This window comes from Adiantum capillus-veneris, chromosome 10 (genome assembly GCF_014529385.1).
Source record: "Adiantum capillus-veneris isolate H3 chromosome 10, ASM1452938v2, whole genome shotgun sequence".
NCBI lineage: Eukaryota > Viridiplantae > Streptophyta > Polypodiopsida > Polypodiales > Pteridaceae > Adiantum > Adiantum capillus-veneris.
The window spans coordinates 130,432,779-130,453,163 of NC_140940.1; the positions used below are offsets into that span (position 1 = coordinate 130,432,779).

At 42.3% G+C, this 20,385-nt stretch overlaps 1 protein-coding gene across 1 annotated transcript; it reads left to right on the forward strand.

The window, feature by feature from the left end:
* The first annotated feature begins 1,251 nt into the window (after positions 1-1,251).
* LOC147449648 (transcription factor ILR3-like) lies at positions 1,252-6,218 on the forward strand. The gene is made up of 5 exons (XM_086522041.1): positions 1,252-1,736; positions 4,801-4,863; positions 4,949-5,026; positions 5,122-5,284; positions 5,475-6,218. Exons 1-5 carry the CDS (start codon positions 1,618-1,620, stop codon positions 5,748-5,750), a joined length of 699 nt encoding a protein of 232 aa, XP_086378167.1. The 5' UTR covers positions 1,252-1,617; the 3' UTR covers positions 5,751-6,218.
* The last annotated feature ends 14,167 nt before the right edge of the window (positions 6,219-20,385 follow it).

A 20,385-nucleotide genomic window follows, 5' to 3' on the forward strand; every position in this document is an offset into this window, starting at 1 on the left:
GCAACCTTTGAAGTGACAGATAATATATACGTGTGTTTGGCTACTTTGAAAGCCACCTCAAGATGATAGCTGCCGGATATTGGCTATCAAACCTTTTGAATGTATACCCCTCCTTTTTGTATGTGAGTTATGCTAATAAGAAAGTTTTATTCCAAGTTTATAATTAGCTTCCCTTTTCAAAAGTAGAGTCTCTCTCTCTCTCTCTCTCTCTCTCTCTCTCTCTCTCTCTCTCTCTCTCTCTAACCATGGCTATTCAACAATTCAAGCTTCCATCAGAGCTCTTTCTCTCCCCCACAAGCCCAACATCACGCACGAATGCACAAATCCACGCTCTTCACACACAACTCAGTTAGTGGAAGTATGTAGCTTCAAAAGTGCCTCCAAGAGATCGACTTAAGGACACAACCAACCCTAAGTGGCATCTATGTAGTTGCAAAATGGCATCGTTGGTAGCAACGATTTTATTTGTCAATCTACTTGTGAACTGCATACATGATTGAGATCTTGGTTTAAACTTGTGCAAACCTTTTGTGAACTACGGTGTGAACCTTCTGTAAAATTCAGTGAGCTAGAAGCACTATATGTGCACCTGTGTGTTGTGTCAATGAACCAAATTGGAAATGTGTGAGACGATCTTGTGCTTTGCTTCAAATTTTGATTATTGTTGCTCATAAGACACATGTTACGACGTCAGTAGGAATTGTGATGTCATCGTGGACCTGGAATCACGTGCCTTCTGACACTCAACTTGAATAATTGACATTCCGATTGGAGAATGAACCGATAACAAGTTTTGGATCACAATAGCCCTCATCGCTATTTGGTATGGGGGACCTTTCATTGGGGATCTAAGGTTGAGATTAATCATCACGGATAGCGAGATAGACGCAACCATCATATTTTATGTGGGATTGTACGGTGAATTTTGCCATGGGGGTGAGCGACCTGAGATGCCTAATCTCAACCATAGATTCTCCCTTAGATAGTAGAGTATGCCGAGTCACACTATGGCCGCTAGCCGACCGGTCGGGAACGAACGAATTGGCTTGTAAGCGAATGGAAACGTAGGCAAGCAATAGGAGCCTTTAGAGGCAAGCAAGGGGCATCAAATTGTGAGTGTGTGTGTGTTGGAGCCGAGTTGGATTGAGTTGACCTCCAATCAACATTCCATTGTAATGAATCTTTCTCTCAAATCCGAAGGCGAGGCTCTATCTTTGTGCAGTGTGCACATAGGGAGGAAAGCAAGAGAGAGAGGGAGGGGATAATTTTGCCTGTGTCATTGTGCGTGTCAGAGGGAGGGAGCCCTGAGCCTAGTGTTTTGAGAGAGAGAGAAAGAGAGAGAGAGAGACAACCCAAGTTCGCAATTCGACATCTGACTGCAAAGATTTGCGCCATCGACCTCAGAGCACAAATATACGCACACACAGAGAGAGAGAGAGAGAGAGAGAGAGAGAGAGAGAGAGAGAGAGAGCACAAATATACGCGCGCGCACGCACACACACACACACACACACACAGAGAGAGAGAGAGAGAGAGAGAGAGAGAGAGAGAGAGAGAGAGAGAGAGAGAGTTTTCTGCACCTAATCTGCCGCCTTTTCAAGATCTTCCATTGCTAGGATGATATCGTCCCCTCAGAGCAAGAATTGGATGGCATTTTTCGACGATAACCTCCTCGATGACCCACCCCAACCTAATTCATTCTTCTGGTGTGGCGTCAATGAGCAGGCTGATCTAAGGTATGCCTCCACAATGTCAAATACATTCAAACAATTGTATTGTATGTATGGGTGGGTATGCCTACTATCGGGTTATTCTTTTATGTGTGTCAGTATGTACATATTTAGTATACATGTGGTATATGTGTCCATTCTTGTGCAAAACTTGGAAAACCTACAAATGGAAGACTTTTGGGGTAAATCCACTTTATTTGATGGATTTTACACTAAATTTCTCCATAATTTGTAGGTTTTCTCACCTTCAAATCCAAAATTTTGGGGTACATTTCAAAATTTGTAGGTTTGATTACAGTAAACCTAGGTTTTTTTTTTCAAGCACGGGGTGCAGCAGGACTGAAAAACTGGTGATTTTTCATACTTTCATACGTGAAGGAAATTTGGATATGATATGGGCATGATATGATCCAAAGTGATCACAGTAAGTGTTGGTCCAACAAGAAATAAAAACCTTAGGCTACCCAGAAAAGCGCCCTTGATGGGCAAAGCCATGTAGAGGACGAAGGCGAGCCATGAAGAATTCAGATTACCTCTCAAAAAGCAGGGAGCTTGGGAGACAATATTAAGTAAAACACCAGGTTACTTGCAAAATATTAACAAGAGCACATGAGAGAGTCATTTTTTAGATCCCGAAGACATCCGGGGAGAGTGGGCATCCTTGCTTCATACCAATGGTGCTAGTAATAGGGTCTGATAAGCCTCTAGGGCCTCTCCTTCAATAGAAGATAATAGAACTAGGATTTTAGATGTTTTAGATGGTATTGTGGGCTCTCAAGATGAAATCGTTCATTATTCTTAGGCATAGATGCCTCTATTTGTGACCTCGTTGGTGAATAGTTTTGTTTGAGACACCTAAAGATCAAACTTTCTCTACAAAAATTGGGGTAATCCATCCAAGAATGATACAAGGGTATATTGGGAATTTTTTAAATTTGAGGGGTATTTTGGGGATTTCCACAAATTGCAGGGATATTTTAATTTCCCCCTTTCTTTCTAAAGATGAGGCATGTTTCTGTAGACACCTGCTTAAGCGCATGTAGTATTAGTGCAACCACGTCTCATGAATTGTTGTCTGCACGGTGATTTTATGCCTTAGCTCTTGAAAGTGTATCATTTTGGACGGGGGGAAATCGTGATTGTGGTATGGGGTTGATGATAAGGGCGAATCTGGTAAATCTACTAGATGTTGGATTTACATTGTGTTGCAGGAATCATCACCCCATGGCTAGGCAACTTGATTTTTGAGTCTCTGAGGCTGTCCATATATTTCCTTGGAAATTTTCTATAAAAGGCCTAATTTTTGTCTCTGGCCGCACCATGTGGAAAAGAAGATGTGGGGAACTGTGGGCCATTTTTGTATACCCTTTTTTCTTATGATGCAATTCTGTCACTACTTGAAAAATATTTTCCCTGATATTCCAGCCATTATTTTCTGGGGAAACTAATCCAACAATTGAAATTCACATATAACTTTTGTTGTTTGTTGGGATTGATAACTACAATGCCCAAATTTTGAGGGTTCCCCTCATTTTAGCCTTGAAGGTGTAGGGAATGGTCCTTCAGTGACCATTCCCCGAAATAATTGTGACCGCATGGCGAGCGGCGGGGAGGCCGCGAGCCATGGCGGGAGCAATTATTTTATGGAATGGTCACTGAAGGACCATTCCCGACCGTCACAGTCGAGGGGAGGGGGGCCAAGCAAGTGTGAGGTCTGCACTGTGTAGATCCGTCAGTTTTCGACACACCAGCAGGCGTAATTCTGGCTGCTGACTTGGAGCGCTCTCATTGCAGCATGGCGCAGATATTCCAGGTGATGAGGTGGGGACATTTTAGTGGCTGCGTGCAGAAATTCCACCTGCTGAGTTGCGACGATGCTACTGGAGGAGGCTTAGTCCCATGACGACTGCTGACATGTCCAAGATCCGTCGGCTGCATCCATAAATTCTGCTGTGGAAGCTGCTGCCAATGGACGGCTCAGATGCCGTGCCCCCTGACCCTGGACTGTGACGGGGTAGGGAAAGGTCGTTGACTGACCTTTCCCTGTAATCCATGCGACTCGTAGCGACCGGTGGAGGCCGGAGCCACGGGGAGCTCCGCCGGTCGCCACGAGTCGCATGGATTACAGGGAAAGGTCAGTCAACGACCTTTCTTGGCCGTCAAGGGTCGCTGGGAGGGGGGCCGTGAGGTATTCATAGCAACCATGTTTAGTGAAAACTGGCAGATGCGCTATGTCGTCAGGTGACAGTCCTCTACATGAAGGGGCGGCAGTCCTGTGCAGGACTCTGTGTTACAGTGGCTGCAGGTCTGCAGGTCCAGTGCAAGAGCTCCATGCCTCTGCATATTCCGGATGCTGAGTTGTCGAACTGTCTGCATATTCCGGCTGCTCACGTGGCTTCCTATGGTTGATCGATAGAGCTCCAAGATTCTGGGTGCTGATATGTCAGCCGCTTGTGTCTTTCCTGCTGCTGACGGGGTCGGTTTGGTACGACGTCATTCAATTTTCCTGCTGCATGCTGAGTTGGCAAAGATCTAAAGGCCAAGCCCCAGATTACGGATGATAATGGAGCCAGGATGGAGGGTTGTGATCTGCTGCCCCCCTATTAGCGACCTTGACGGTTAAAGCCAAATGAAATCATAAAGAGGACCATTTTCAACCAGAAAATTAACTACAACTGGGATGTGTGAGCAGTGCCTTTCATGTAGATGGATTGTACCTTATGCAGATGTGGCCCTATGGATTTCTCCATTCCATGTACTGATAACGCGTATAGTCACAGAACGATGTCACGTGCTTTTTCATGCCATCAATGGCTATAAACAGAAAGTACATAAGTTTTCTACAGGTGTATTTTGTGCCAATCTTCTTGGTAATATTGTTTGTGGGTATCAAGCTATTTCTCAGTGAGAAATGTTTCCAGCAACCTAGCAATTTTGTTTGTTACAACTTTCTCCCCCCCTGAGCATCTCTCCCTTCTCATTGCTGACAAAATGTGCGGGCTGAGACTAGTGCAGAACATCCTAATAGGTCACTTGAAATTGACTTTTTTGAGATTAATGTGATTGGCAGTGTTGACAATAGCTGTTGCAGAACGAATAGTGACGAGCAAGAAAAAGCCACATCGAGGAAGAGGTAAGGCTATGCTGATCAAGCTAAAGTATCTTTCTCGACCGTAAATGGGAGTCTGGAATTTACACCTTGCTGGGTCTTTAACAAGGTCTCGAGATGAATCTACAAGGCGCACACCTAGCAAAGCATGCCGAGAGAAGATGCGTAGGGATCGACTCAACGACAGGTCCTGGTCTTTCTTTTTATATTGGAACCCGGTTGGGCATCGTGATTTTTTGACCACTCAAGTTTGTTCTATGATTTTTTCATGTTGAAATACAGGTTTGCTGAGTTGAGCACCTTATTGGAGCAGGGGAGGACACCGAAAACGGACAAGATAGTCATACTAGCAGACGCACTTAGTGCATTGAATCAGCTGAAGACGGAAGCCAAGCAACTAAACGGTGCCAATGAGAAACTTAGGGAGACAATAAAAGAGCTTAAGGTTAGACATTATTAGCCAATATTTTGTCATAGGTATCTTGCCTCTGTGTATGTGAGAGAAGCCCCAATTGTGTCCTTATTGGCGCTCATGCATGTATAATTGATTAAAGCAGCAATTTGATTGAATTGTTGTTGGGTTTTGTTTTTAAGACCTTGCATTAAAATTAACCAAGAATAGCTATGCTTTTCAGGCAGAGAAAGGCGAGCTGCGAGATGAGAAGCAGAGGTTGAAGTCAGAGAAAGAGAGGTTAGAACAACAGATGAAAACAATGGCAGTGCCGGGAGGGTTTTTGCCGCATCCTGCTGCAGTACATGCGGCGATGGCAGCATTTGCGTCGCAAAATCCGGGTGGCAAGTGTACGTCAATGCCAGGCTACCCAGGAATGGGATTGGGGATGTGGCAATGGATGCCCCCTGCGGCGCTTGATACATCTCAAGATCACATGCTTCGACCTCCAGTTGCATAGACGCAGAACTTGGATACAAAACATGCGTACACCTCCTATTGACAACATTGTCTGATTGTTATATTCCTGGAAGATTGTTGTCAGAGATGTGATTTACCTCTTCACTTACTGCCGCGAATGTGGCGAGTTTTATGTTCTCAGCTGGCCATTTTTCTACTTGTTTTTTGGGCTCTTGAGCTACTTTAACTGCTGATGGTGTGAATCTCACATATCATTCATTAAGTATTGTGCTCTATTCTGCTGAAGAGCTGTGAAGCAGGCATCTCCATAGTGCTTCTTCTCAAGACATTGCCTAAACTGACCTTCGGAAGCCATTTTGTAATGCAGATAGCATGTTTGTGCAGTAAATAACTGAAGGGCTGGGTGCAAAGTAGCAGCCTTAACGTTTTCCAAAGGCGTGACCTCTTCCATTTTGCTTCTGTAATTTGATGTAAACCTTTTGTGATAAAGCATTTAAGCTGATTCTTATGTGCTTTGCGGAATGACCCATTCATTTTTGCGCCTCGAGTGTTTTTGGATTGTCATGTGCTGCTTAAAGATTGGTATGCTTCATCTGTCTGTGCTCAATTTGATGGAGGCATATTTTGCTGGCAGGCCTGTTGCATGTAATCTGATTTTCACTAAATTCTGGATAGAACAGTTGCATAGTAGTCATAGGTTTTCTTGCAACGAAGAAGTCTAGTATGGTGTTATGATTTGTAAGAGAACCTATGTCTATCTTGAGCTCCGGTATTTTTCATGAAGCAAATGGTGCCGACATTAAATTGACATGAATGTTGGAAAGTGTTGAAACCTTATATGTCTCTTTTTGATTTGTGACTATTATGATGAAAACTCGTGGTGGTCCGAGCGGACCCAGAGAACTAGACTCTTCTTAGAGGGTTCAGTGTGTCCTGGCTAGGTCTTACCTTCCATGCACAGAACAGGGCTCACCAATAGCATTTTTCCTAACCAGAGGGGAGGAGGACACGCTTCAAATTCTCTTGGTTTTTTGGTCAAAACTTGAAGGATTTGCTGGTTTGTACACTACATGGTGTAAAATTTTACTGGTTTTCTTTAAGAGAAGCTTGAAATCCAATCGGGATTTGCAATTATAGCCGGCTTTTGTGAACATTGACGCAAAAAGAATTGTGGTGGTCTCAGATTTGAAAATCAAAAGTTGTTGGGACATACTGAAAGTTCTGGATTTGTAGACCCAAGTCTCACTATATGTGCTAAAGGTTTTCGTAGAATTAATAATATATTGCACAATTGTGGTCATGCAATGTATTTTTTGATTTAGTGATATATGTGACCCAGGCCCTTTAAAATGCATAAACTCACTGTTCTTCTGTCATAGTACAGGCAGTGTCAGTTTGAGTTTCTCTCTTTCTTTTGGAGGGATATAAAATCAAATCATGTGCATCTCTTGTCTAATTGTTTAGAAAGTTTCTCCAAGAATCTCTCTTTAGCAAGTGAAGTGGGACTATTGCATAAAGCTAAATAATATTGTCAAGGGGAGTTGGCTTTAAGTGCGCGCACTATGGTTCAACCCTTGCAACATGTGTGGGTGAGTGGGTGCAATTAGCTAATATAGATTGGGAAAAAAAAAAAACTCATTCTACTAGTGGAGGGGGACTCCGCACTTGGATGAAAGGCTTCTCTAATATGGCTAGTAATTCCGAAGTTCTTATCCGATGATTGGGAGAGGGCCCCAACGGGTGTAGCTATCGAAAGAATGGTCTTAGAGAGAGGCTCTACCTGCTTGTGGAAGCAACAAAAAGCTGGCTTCCTTGATGAAGGGTGGATGTGCACATTTCTCATGGAGGGTACTTGTAAGAGAAGAAACATGGAATCATATATATATATATATACATGTGTGTGTGTGTGTGTATATATGTGTGTGTGTGTGTGTGTTTTGCCCAATTTGGGTGGAAATAGTCAGATTTTCATGGACTTATAAGCATTTCTTGTCTCTTTTGGTTGCTCAGTTGGGCAAAGTGATATGCCCCCAAACTTGGATACTAATTCCAACATATTTTGGGTGCTGTGGGATATAGATAAGCTAACGCCATCAAGAATTACGGTTGACTCTAGTGATCCAATGGTAGACAAAAGGCCATTTAAACTCAAATGGGGAAAGTTTGCAGGTGCATGTTTTAGTTGTGGCAAATTTGGCCATATGCAGTTTGAATGCCAAGAGTCTTTGTTAAAATTGCTACCCTCTGCTATTCCTACTGTTGGAACTCATGTTGCCTCTCCCTCCTCTTCGTCTATTAGGCCAAAGATGGGGGATTCTAATGGAAGCATGCTGGTCAAATAGGGTAAGGACCAAATTAAGAGCTTGGCTAATGTGCATTTTGTTGCAAAGGCTGATATAAAAGGTAAAGCCAAAATGGGAGATTCCACTGATGGTTGAAAAACTCCAAAGAAGACTGCAAAACCTCGTGTTTCACCTGTCTCAAGAAATTATGTACCTGCTTTGGATGGGAGAAGTGGTGGAACTTCTGTGCTTGCGTCTCATGATCATAAGTCGCAAGTTGACTTCTAGTTGAAGTGTGGGATAGAGTGGTTCACTCATATAAAGATGCTCTGCTTGGGTTGACATCTGTGTCGTTATCGATGCATCAAAATCCCCTGCAAGGATCGCATATGGAATCAGCTTTATTGACTGTTAGTATGGAGGCGGACGTGCATATGGGCAATTCTACTTAATGATTGTGCCTTGTGATCTCTTGTGAATACTCTACATATGCATTCTCCTTTACATTTAATGTGTGCGAATTGTGCAACCACGAGAGGTGGAAGCTAATCTGGCATTATGTATATACAAATAAGGCAGATATAGTGGTATTACAAGAGCATAATCAACACGACTTTGTTGGTCAATCATCGTATTATGCGGGATTCTGGATTGCTTATGTTGGTACTGGCTCTATTTCGGGTGTTCTAATGATGGTACGTCATGAATTGCATCCAATTTTGACCCATAATGACCCAACAGGATGTTGGATGGTTGTTCAATGTCTCGTACAAGGGAATATTATGAGATTTGCTAGTATTTATGCTTATACTGCCTTGACACAAAGAACTCATCTTTGGCAAGATTTGGTCAAATACCCTTGGCATTTGCATACTTTTTGGTGTGGGGATTTTAATAATGCACATGCAAACACGGACAATACAACTGGCCACTCGCATATGTTGAGCTCTGAACGTTCTTCTTGGGATGCTATGGTTAGTAACACAGGTGCTTTGGATCTTTGTGCCAATACTTACTCTTCCGAGCGGGGATATACTTTTACTCAAGATGCTCACTCTGGATATAGAGCACGATTGGATCGGTGGTATGTACTAGGCACTCCGCAATATGATATGTTTGCATGTGATATGAGGCTTGATCATTCCTTCACTCTATCTGATCATTTTCCTCTTTGGCTCCTAGTCCATTTTGAGGCATTGGATGCAGATTCCCCGCTTTTTCGTAAGCGGTTGCTGCATATCAATAATGCATATCTTTCACACAAAGCATTCCAAAACTTGATTGAAGCAGTGATTCCTCTCATATGTTTATCGATGTGAATGTGCCCTGGATTCGTTTTGTCATGCGGATCTAGGCAATCATAAAGGATTATGTTTTGTGGTACATGTACTAGTTGAGAGATAAAGTGCAGGAAGATAAGGTGACTTGTCAAGCTTTAGAAAGTCTTGCAGATACTAGACAGCTTATTGATTTGGAACAAGAGAAATTATGTGCAGCTAAAGCCTCCTTGATACATAACAACAAGAGGAAACTTGAAAAATGGAATGTTGTTCATTGAAACAATTTGCACCATTTGAGGCAATCTGTCTCTATCAAAAGGGTTAAGAACGATAGTGGACAATGGACGACCAATAAAAGTCAATTGGCGGATTCCATGGTGGATCATTTTTAAGGGGTTTTTGCCATGCTTGAGGCTCCCTCAAGTAAGGTTTTGCAAGCTAGACAACTATTGTTGTCATATGTACATCCTATATTGACAAAATGAATGATGTAACTACTCTTGAGGCAAGTTTTAGTGAGGTTGAGTTGCACGACAATTTGTTGCATCTTGGTCATTGGAAATCACCTGGATGGGACACTCTTATGATTAAATTTTTCCTTCGCTTTTGGGAGTCCCTTAAGAAGCCTCTACTTTTCATGATAAATCATGTATGGTCTACGCAATCTTTGCCGCAATCATGGAAAGAAGGACTTGTGAAATTGTTGCGCAAGCGAACATTATGTGAATACTTCTCACATTGGCGTCCGATCGTGCTTATGCCCGTTGTTTACACATTGTTGTCAAAAATGATAGCTGCACGTACTAATGATAATTTTTTCTCTGGAATACATATGGCTCAGTATGGATTCATCCCTCGCCAGCAAATTATGAATAATATTGCTAATGTTTTCACTGGAATTGAGTATGCAAAATATACTGGACAAGATGTACTTATCATGCAGGTTAACATAGAGAAATCACTTGACACTATTCATTGGGACTTTGGAGATAGGATGTGTCGGGTGGTCTATTTTCTCTGTGAGTATAGTCAATCTACTGAAATGCTTGATGGTGAGCTAACTCGGTTATGGGATCTTGGTAGATTGATTAGACAAGGTTGCCCTTTGAGTGCTATGTTGTATGTTATTGATACACATCCTCTGTTATTGTATCTAGACTCCTTAACGACATCTGGCCATTTACATGGATTGGAATTGCCGTCTTGTGATCATTTTGTGGCGCAAACGTATGCGGATGACTCCATGTTTTGGTCTGGAAATTGACCTGAGGATGTTCGATGTATCATGGAAGCACTGCATGTTTATGGGTTGGCTGCAGGTATGCACGTGAGTTTTTGAAAATCTAAATTGTTACCGTTGCATCAAATGGATTGGCACTATGTATTATGGCCAGGTGAGATAGTGAAGCCTGATCAAATTGTGAGGCATCTTGGATATCCATTGGCTTGGTCAATTTAATAACGCAAAATTATTGGATCGATTGAGGTCTAAATTACACTATTGGAAATTGTCTACTTGGCCGCTACATATAAGACTTAGAATAGTGCAGTCCATCTTGGTGGCATACATGCATTTTTTCCTACCAATGTTGCATTGGACGCCCCGTCGTCTGAGATTCTAGAGCACTTCTGGTCTACTTCCTCCCAGAAAAAGGGCGTGCAATTGCTCGACAATGGATAAGTTGTGTGCTCCAAAGCCTTGTGGTGGTATGAATATTTTGCATTTGTGTTCTCATGTTACAACAAGAAAGGCTACTTTGTTGTTGATGCTGGTCGAGCAAAAACAGCCCTGGACGCAGATGTTTGCCTTTCTATGCTCTTGTGTGGTTTCTACACCAGATTTTGGCCATTGGCAGCCGTCATATTGGGATGTGGTTTTTGGTAATTTGAAGCCACAATACCTGCATGCCCCATTGCTTCCAGTTTTCAATATCTATTTTGCCAAACATTGACTTAAGATGCTTGATTGACAGTATTGGGTTCTAAAGTAAAAAGAAAGGTCGTTTCCATGTTCCAGTATCTTAAACTTTGGCAAAAGCGAGCTACCTGCTGCTCTATGGTCATTGATGGTGCGTAACGTCTAAGTCTTATAAACTTTGAATAGTACTCTTCCAAGGATAAACTGTATTGTTTCAAGCTAAAGAACTCATTCATCTTTATCGCTTCATGGGCAGGAGGTAAGTATCTTTCCTTCACCGCTTGTTTGATTTCCCACCAACTCTGAGAGTTCTCCAATACTCCCATGTCACGACAATGTTGTTTCCACCATAATTTCGCTTCCCCTGAGAGACGAAACATCCCTAACATCGCTTGATTTGCAAGTGTGGTCCTTGCAGCAGAGAAGTAATCATCCATAGCTTCAATCCATACTTCTGCATCTTTCTCAATATCATCACCCTCTCCTTTAAAAGAAGGTGGTTGAATTTTTTTGAGCAACAACTTCTTCTCGTGAATCTCCGTATAAATAATATCGTTCTGAGGATTTTTCATCGTAGAAGTGATTTGAGGGTTCTCTTGAGTATACGCATATATTAACATTAATATTCGTAACAACCCAATTTGAAAACCATAATAGAAGGTGAAACATTAATCACTTCTAGGTACAAGCAATGAAACCTTTTCATTAACAACTCATAGCCTTTCTATATGCATAAACAACCATCTGTTAATGTTGTTTAGCCGCACTTGTAACCTTAACAAGTAGTTCTGCATATTCGACAATTCTGCCCACTGAAATTGTTCCTGATACAACGTGCTAAAAATGGTATAGAAAATGGATTCGACCAGCACCTAGGGACATTGTCGTGACACATAATTGAAGTAGTGGCGCCAGTGTTAGTCCCAGAGACTCTTATTCTCCACATGTGGAATATACCTCACGTAAGAATGTCTGAAAAAAGAACATCCTTCAAGTACAAAATGTACTTGGGTGTGGAGGTAACTGTAAACACACATGCGATGTGTGTGAGAGGGTCCCACATTATCCATGCTCCACACTGGCTAAACCAAAATCCTTGAGTTCCTAGACCATGTTGTATCCCATGTGACAACATGTGCCAAATCAAACCCTACAAGTGGGTCCATAACTGCGTAATTAGAAATTTATTTTGGACACTACAACCCAAATTTCTTGGCTCTTACATGACCTTGTCATTTTACTGAAGAGAAAAAATGGATGAAAACATAGAAGTTTATGCATCCTACTTGGAAAAGGAAACAAAAACATAGAAACAAAACCAAATCAGATGCGTACCTGGAGGTTGAACATAATGTTCACTTACATGTAGGAAAATACCCCTGCCCAAATTTCCGGCATGCAAAGGCCTAAGAACACTAATTAAAAATCAGTGAAATTCAAGAAGTATGGCACATATAGCCCTGGGTGTTGCCTTTGCATTCCAAACCCCTTGGCTAAAATGGACATTGTCAAACCCCTTGGTTAAACTTTGTAAGGGAAACTACTCAACTAATAGCCGGCCCTTGGCATGTGTCCGTGACCCCCCTTGAGCTTGCCCTTATGACTTCGTAGCTTCAAATTGTCCATTACCCCTTGGAAATTGGTGGACTTCTTTCCTTGAAAGCACAAGCGTTAAGGTTCCAAGAATTGACCATCAACACTTACTAAGTGATTTAGTAATCACGAGATGGGTCTTACCCCAAAACTGTACTCGTACAGACACTCTTAGTGCTATAGATAAAATAGGAGATCTACTCAAATTTGAATTGCATTCACATTTGGATCTTGTCTAAACCAAAAAATCCATAATTTTGGATTTTTGGGAACAGTCATGCTATTTGAATTTCTTGCTTCATCTATACACCTTGGTAGAGAGAAACATTGACGAGTTTGAGACTTTCGAAAACTCAACTTGATCTTCACACTCAAAGTGTGTAGTGCTAAAATAACACCCAAATAACACTCATCTATACACCTTGGTAGAGAGAAGCATTGACAAGCTTGAGACTTTCAAAAACTCAACTTGATCTTCACACTCAATGTGTGTAGTGCTAAAATAACACCCAAAAGATTAGTAATGGCAAGACACTTTCTTGTCCATTAAAATTGCTAGGCACTCAATTGGATAGAATTGTTCAATCTTGAAAGCAATCACTGATGTATTACAAATTGACGGCTCTTACTCATTCCAAAATAGGTGCTCTTAGCCTTTCAAACACATATTGCTCTTAGCCCTTCCTATTACCATATCGAAATAGAAAAATTTGATTAAAATCATGCCTAATTTCACCTTTCCTGTAGAGAATTAGGACCAACAGAGCAAGGGAGAATGCTGGGCTAAGGAAAATCCCATATTTTACTATATTGAATGTCCCCTACGCATGACTTTGTGCAAACAATGGTTGTGTGGTAGCTTATCCTATAAGAACACAACATTGTACTTGTACCACGCTCTTGTAGAAAGAGGTACCATAAGTCACATCTTGAGCACTTACCTTGTATGTGATCATGACTATATCAGGGCGACGTAAGTAGTGCACTTTGCTTGTGTTTAAACATAAACACAAAATGTTTTAAAACATCAATAACTGAGCTCGTCCTTGATAGAGTAGCTAGTGCTATAGCGAAAGAATATGCAATGATGGGTGTTGTACATCCATCGTACTAGTATGCCATGCATACATAGAAAAAAATAGAAGAATAAGCCCTTGGCTTCAATGAAAGTCACAACCATGTGAGCTTCTAGAATACGTGCCTTGCATGATCACACTGGCATGGATACATCGCAGTGCATCATTGCATAAACTGTGAGCTTATATCCACGTAATGCCAAAGATGTGTGCCATTATCGTTGATCTAAAATTAATCGATAATACCTTGGCATATAAGAGAAGCCTTGCTTCACATAAAGTCTAGCAAAGCACTTTGCGTTGCATTGTAAAGAAATATTTTTGAAATGGAAGGTAAATTGCAGACAACCTTGCAAAGTTTAACTAAGTTCGTATGCTTATGGCATATTCCAAAGTTTGGAAACTGCTATGCAATATTTCTTAATATGAAGCCTTGATTCCTAGAATTCCATTAGAAAGATGAGACATAATTGTCCTGAGTGCTTATAGCAAACATATGCTTCTATTGACACACAAAGGTCAAATAGATTCGACCTTGTCGAGCTTGCATAGAAAAACGGCCTTGCCAAATCATGCAACGTATTGAGAATCATGGGATTGCTCAATATTGAAAGAGATAGATGCTAAAAGTTAGCCATCAAATGTCACCTAAATGTCAAACTTTGCTTGATCAGAGCAACATTTGCTTGTCAAGTTGGTAGTGTAGAAAATCCTACAAAAGTTGATAAGTTCAGAATTGAAACTTAAAGTTAACACACTTATTGATTTTTGTAACCATTTCCCTTGGCACTAGAAGGCATAGCATAGCTGCTGATATCAATGTGCTTCATGTATGGTTTTTGCATGTACTATGGCAAGCTATAAATGCTATGGAGTGACCGTGCACCCAATGCCTATACATAGGTATAGAGACTTGCTCCTGAAAGCCTTGCTTTTCCATAGTTTTGAGTGGCTTGTCGTTTCCTCGACACTAGGTCGGAGATACAAGCTTCAAATATTTTGAAAACTGTAAGACAAAAATTGTTTACACAAGCAGTGTTCATGGGTAGTTGCATATAGAGTCCTACTCCATAGGCATATAGAGCTATGCTCATTTCCTCGACACTAGGTTGGAGATACAAGCTTCAAATATTTTGAAAACTGTAAGACATCAGTTGTTTACACAAGCCGTGCTTGTGGGTAGCCTCATACAGAGTCCTACTCCATAGGCAAAACATGCTTTATGTACCTTGTGTCCAGACTCAAAGTCAAGACAGAGTTTAAAGAAAAGTGTGCGTACCATCATTGACCATGTCGAGTAGGACAATTTTTGACAAATTAGCTTAATTCTATGAATAAAGTGTACCTATATTTGTTGCAATTTTCCTTGGAAACACGTTGGATGTAGTGTGCCAATACTGAGTTGAATGAAAACAACTAGTCGGCCATGCCGAGCATCTTTTCTCTACATGCCATAGGCCTTGCCTGTATTTGCATGCTCCAAGCCTTGCCTGAACTTGAAGGTCCTGTTGTTATTGAAGTATGTAGAGAAATGTCTTGCATATCGTCCTGGTTTGGATTCTTTCACGTTCAGGACTTGCCTCAACTTGAAGGTCTTGTTGTTATTGAAGTACGTAGCGAAATTCTTTGCATATTGTCGTGGTTTGGATTCCTTTCCTAAGATCATGAAGCAATGACTCCCCATATACGTCTTACATGACCTTTGATCCTAGAATGGCTAAACCTTGTGCATGTCAAAACATGCCAAAGCTTTGAAACTTTGAGAGATCCGTTCTAAGACTCTAGTGTGCTCCTTCTCAAATCTTCCACTGCACATGAATCCGCTTCTTCTCCAATCTTCCACTATACATGCAAAGTATCCCTGCTAAAAGTGCTCGCATGCTTTGCATTCCGGTGCGCGCGCGCGCACGCGAGAGAGAGAGAGAGAGAGAGAGAGAGAGAGAGAGAGAGAGAGAGAGAGAGAGAGAGAGAGAGAGAGAGAGAGAGAGAGAGAGAGAGAGAGAGAGAGAGAGAGAGAGAGAGAGAGAGAGAGAGAGAGAGAGAGAGAGAGAGAGAGAGAGAGAGAGAGAGAGAGAGAGAGAGAGAGAGAGAGAGAGAGAGATGTTTCCCTACCCAGCGTGAGCTCATTGAGCTCAAGATCTCCTGATTCAATGCTGGTCAACCTGCACCCTCCCCTGCTAAGCGGACCTGCACGCGGCTCAGCTCATTGATTTGCTCGTTCTTGCAAGCAGTCGCTTTCGCACCCATCATAGTCGACTTGTCCATGACCTCGACTTTGTCCTCTTCAACTCCATAGAACCGTCATGCCCTTGCATGGGCGAGAGAGAGAGAGAGAGAGAGAGAGAGAGAGAGAGAGAGAGAGAGAGAGAGAGAGAGAGAGAGAGAGAGAGAGAGAGAGAGAGAGAGAGAGAGAGAGAGAGAGAGAGAGAGAGAGAGAGAGAGAGAGAGAGATTGAATTATCATCCACGGAGACCAGATATGACCCATGGGACCAAAAACAAAACATTACAATGGCTTCTTCTAAGTGAATGCATCAGATACATATCAGTTTAGGACTGAGAGTCCATCGAGAAGGTAAACAAAAAGGAAAGAAAACCTAAGGGGGATCAAGTGCATAGAAGGCTAGTTTGGAATTTCAAAATTCTTGGCTGATGGCTTTCCCACCGTGATAGACTGCCCATTTCCCTTGCTTGCAAGCTTCATGCATCTTCTTGAGTTTGCTTGATTTGATCTTGAGTTGAGCCATGGTCAATTCCTTGGCAATCCAAAGCTTTGTGCCCTTCAAGAGTCGGGATTGGCATAACAACTTTGTTTGTTCTTCTTTATCCTTGAAAGTGAGGATACATTTCTTCGGTGGCACCTGCTTGTGTGTGTCATTATCCAGGACATAGTTTTGAGCTTGATGTTAATTGGTTAAATAATGTCGTTAAGCTTGATGATTGCTTCTTCTAAACTGTCCTCGTCAGTGCACCATGATGGGTCAAGCCTCCCAATCCCGACTTTGAGCCCAAAAGACTCTTGAAGTTGGTAATCTTGTATGGCTGCTTGTATCTCAATGTTAATCTTTTTATGTGCTACCTCATGGATTCCTTTCTCAATGGCCATGACAGTCTCTGTGAGGGAAACCTTGGCTTTGAATACTCTTCGATGAGCTCTTGAACCTTGGCCTTCAAATCTATAATCCTTGCTTCTTGGCGAATGCTCGGGTCTTTCTTTGGTGCAGCTACCACCGCAAGAAAACTCTTGTGGATGTTGGAAGCTGGAGTACCAAAGGAGGACATTTCCATGTTTAGATACGTCCAATGTTGGGGCATGAACAGGTTATTAAGCTTAATAGTGAAATTACTTTGAAGGTTAAGGTATAGAGTATAAATTGTTAACGACGGGCGACGAGCAGATGAAGCAAACGCAGGGGCTGCTGTGTATCTGCTGTACCCGCAGGGCATCATATGATGTAGAGAGAGGGTCGCTTTGTGAGAGAGGAGCAAGGCTGAGGCTTAACGCCCCCCACAGGGCTGCCCTCACCCAAGGGGGACTTTGGGAGAGAACGATGGAGGAGCTTGCGGCTTGTGGCTTGCAGCTGCTGTACCTACTGGAGAGAGAGAGAGAGAGAGAGAGAGAGAGAGAGAGAGAGAGAGAGAGAGAGAGAGAGAGAGAGAGAGAGAGAGAGAGAGAGAGAGAGAGAGAGCATGCATCCATGCAAAGACTTGCACCCTTCTCCTTCCCCTCTCCATAGCTCTCCTCCCCTGAGCTTTGATACCAATGTGGGATAGAGGGGACTGGAGTATGCTCATCACCACCCAACCATGCACTATATAGGCCCTTGGCTTGCTAAACATAGGGACCCCCTTGACTGCATGTCCATCCTGGCCCTTGGCCCTGCCCGGTCTTACCCTTGGCATGACAGTTTCACCTTATACCAATGTGGGACAGAGGGGACTGGATTATGCTCATCACCACCCAACCATGTCCTATATAGGCCCTTGGCCTGCTAAACATAGGGAACCCCTTGACTGCATGTCTGTCCTCGCCCTTGGCCCTGCCTAGTCCTACCCTTGGCATGGCAGGGGAAAATGAGTCCTTTGAAACCATAAGGGAGTGGTACACATCCTTGGTTTGTGGTTTTAGGAAGTATCTATCCATGGGCCTTGGCAATGCCTTATATTCAAAACTAGACTTGCAAGAAGGTAGCCGTCTAGCCGTTCTAATGTCCTCCTAGCCAAAAAATTCTCATTCCCATAGAGGTGGAACTGGGAGGCCAATCGGTTTAAATCTTTCCAACATCCAGAGATGCTGTCCCAAAACTGGCCCTATCGTCGAAGTCCTTTGTTATTGATCTTTTTGGAAACTTCCTTCTAAAATGGGTTCAAAAGGAAACTTCTTGCCTTAGACATCCAAGGGGACCAGTGAGTTATAGACTTATGAAAATATCTTGATTTCTCTCCGCATTCCAAGGCATCTGTTGCTCTCATGCATTATCAAACCAGCTCGCTCAATGTGCCCCCAAGTTATAGGTTGGACCACCAAGGGGTGAGAAATTTGTCATAAAACTCAAGCCCTTTCCACTCTCCCCCTTGTGAACGCAATTTGGCATTGTCAATCATGGCCTTTGTCATAACATCCCATGCATGGTCTTGCTACGTGATTGATACTACACACTTGGCACACTGGGCCTCCGCATGAGTACAAGGGTTAATGACCCCGATACCACCTTGCTTTACAGGTCTTGCCATGGAATCCCACCCTATCCATTGCCAGTGCGTTGAATCTTTACTGTTGTCCTTCCATATGAATCTTTTTACCCGTTTCACGAGCTCTTTCCAGTTGCATTTGGCTAGCTTTAGCAGTGGATTGTTGAAGGTGATGCAAGGTAGCATAAACAGAATGAACACTTTTACTGTGCTCGGGAAACGAAGAAGTACATACTTCCACCTCGGCATCTTTCTCCTTACCTTATCCAGGACCCAAAGAAATCTTTGCTTGTGGGTTATGTCAGTCCCCAAAGGGGCCCCCAGATGCCGAAAAACCTTCCCTATAGATACTATCTCTCCAGTCCATAACGATGGATCGAACGAGTCGTTTTTTGAATCTGACCTTCTCACCTCCTCGAGTTGTTGTCAGAAAATTCACACTTAGCTTCAAGCCACCTTTTATGCTCAACTTTAGAGGCTGACCCTTCGTGCTTTTTGGCGATTACTCCACTTCATCAGCAAGTTGCTTCAAATGCTCCTCGTGGTACTTCTTCCTCCTAGGGCTTGCAGTTTTGATAGCTTTTTGAATATTCTTGGCAAAGATCTCCTAGGCCCTAGGACTTTTTGAGTCCACATCGTTATAGAACTTGCTTATAGGTTTCAAGGCTCGGATTTTGATTAGAGGGTCTTCAAACAGGTGAGTCCCTGTCATAAAAAACTTCTTAGACCCTTGAAGGCAATGATCTTCTCCTTTGATTTTCATAATTTTCATGCTTAACAGTAGGTGATCCGACAGGTACTGTGACATCATCACCTTCATCTTAAACCAAAACAATAGCCAATTGGCTTGATGAGAATCGTAGCATCGATCAAGGCAAGACGATGTGCCAACATATTGAAAAATGGCGTACGTGGACCCCGTCATGCTATTCCAAGGGCCCACCTCTCACATGTCCATTAATGCCCACTTTTCACACATGCTAAGCCATTTGGATCTTTTGGACCCAGCCAACATGTTTGATGATCTTGTTTTGTCCTTTCTCTTATCTACCATATTAAAGTCTCCCAATAAAAACCATTCCCCTTCAACATAGATGTCTTTCAGGTGTTCCCATAGTTTTGCTCTTTTCTTTGTTGAGCAGTGTCCATATATGTTGATGATGGTAAAATGCTGATCAACCCACTTGATCTTTACTCCTAGAGATCTCCCTGAGGGATGATTGAATACTACCTTTGGCTCTAGTTATGTGTCCACCACTGTGAGAATGCCATTGTACCCCTTAGCCCCTTCTCCGTAGAAGACAAGTTTCTTCCCCGCTGCTTGCTTTCTTTTCCTAGCGGCATCCAAATGATGATTTCGAATAGCCCAACAAATTTTTTCCTTGCCTTTTCTAAATTCCTCCTAGAAGAGGGTGCTCTTCTTCTAGGCTTTAAGCCCCTTCACGTTTGGAATTGGAGTTGATCTCTTGAGATAGCTAATTTCAGTGTTAGAAGATTTCGCCTACTGATGATGTATTAGTTAGACAGTCAACTGGACAGAGAATCAGAAACTGAACTGGAATTTATCTACTGGAATGAGAATCAAACTATGTACTGAGAATAATATCCAGATTCAGATTCAGAGTACTGGACACATAATAAGTATGACTGGAATATCTGCCTTGATTGGGATTACAGATAAAAGATTACAGTGAGTATGATATGATTTACACAGAGAATACAACTGACAACAACTGCCAAGGATTGACAACTCAAGTACAAATGCCGTCGAAATGCTAACCCAAATGCCAACCAAATGCTAACCCGATTACAATGTAACGGGCCCTATTTATACA

Coding starts and splice junctions, on each gene's coding strand:
- LOC147449648 (XM_086522041.1), top strand. CDS start 1,618: ATGATATCGTCCCCTCAGAGCAAGAATTGGATGGCATTTTTCGACGAT. Junction 4,864..4,948: donor AAAGCCACATCGAGGAAGAG/GTAAGGCTATGC, acceptor GTCTTTAACAAG/GTCTCGAGATGAATCTACAA. Junction 5,285..5,474: donor AGACAATAAAAGAGCTTAAG/GTTAGACATTAT, acceptor TATGCTTTTCAG/GCAGAGAAAGGCGAGCTGCG.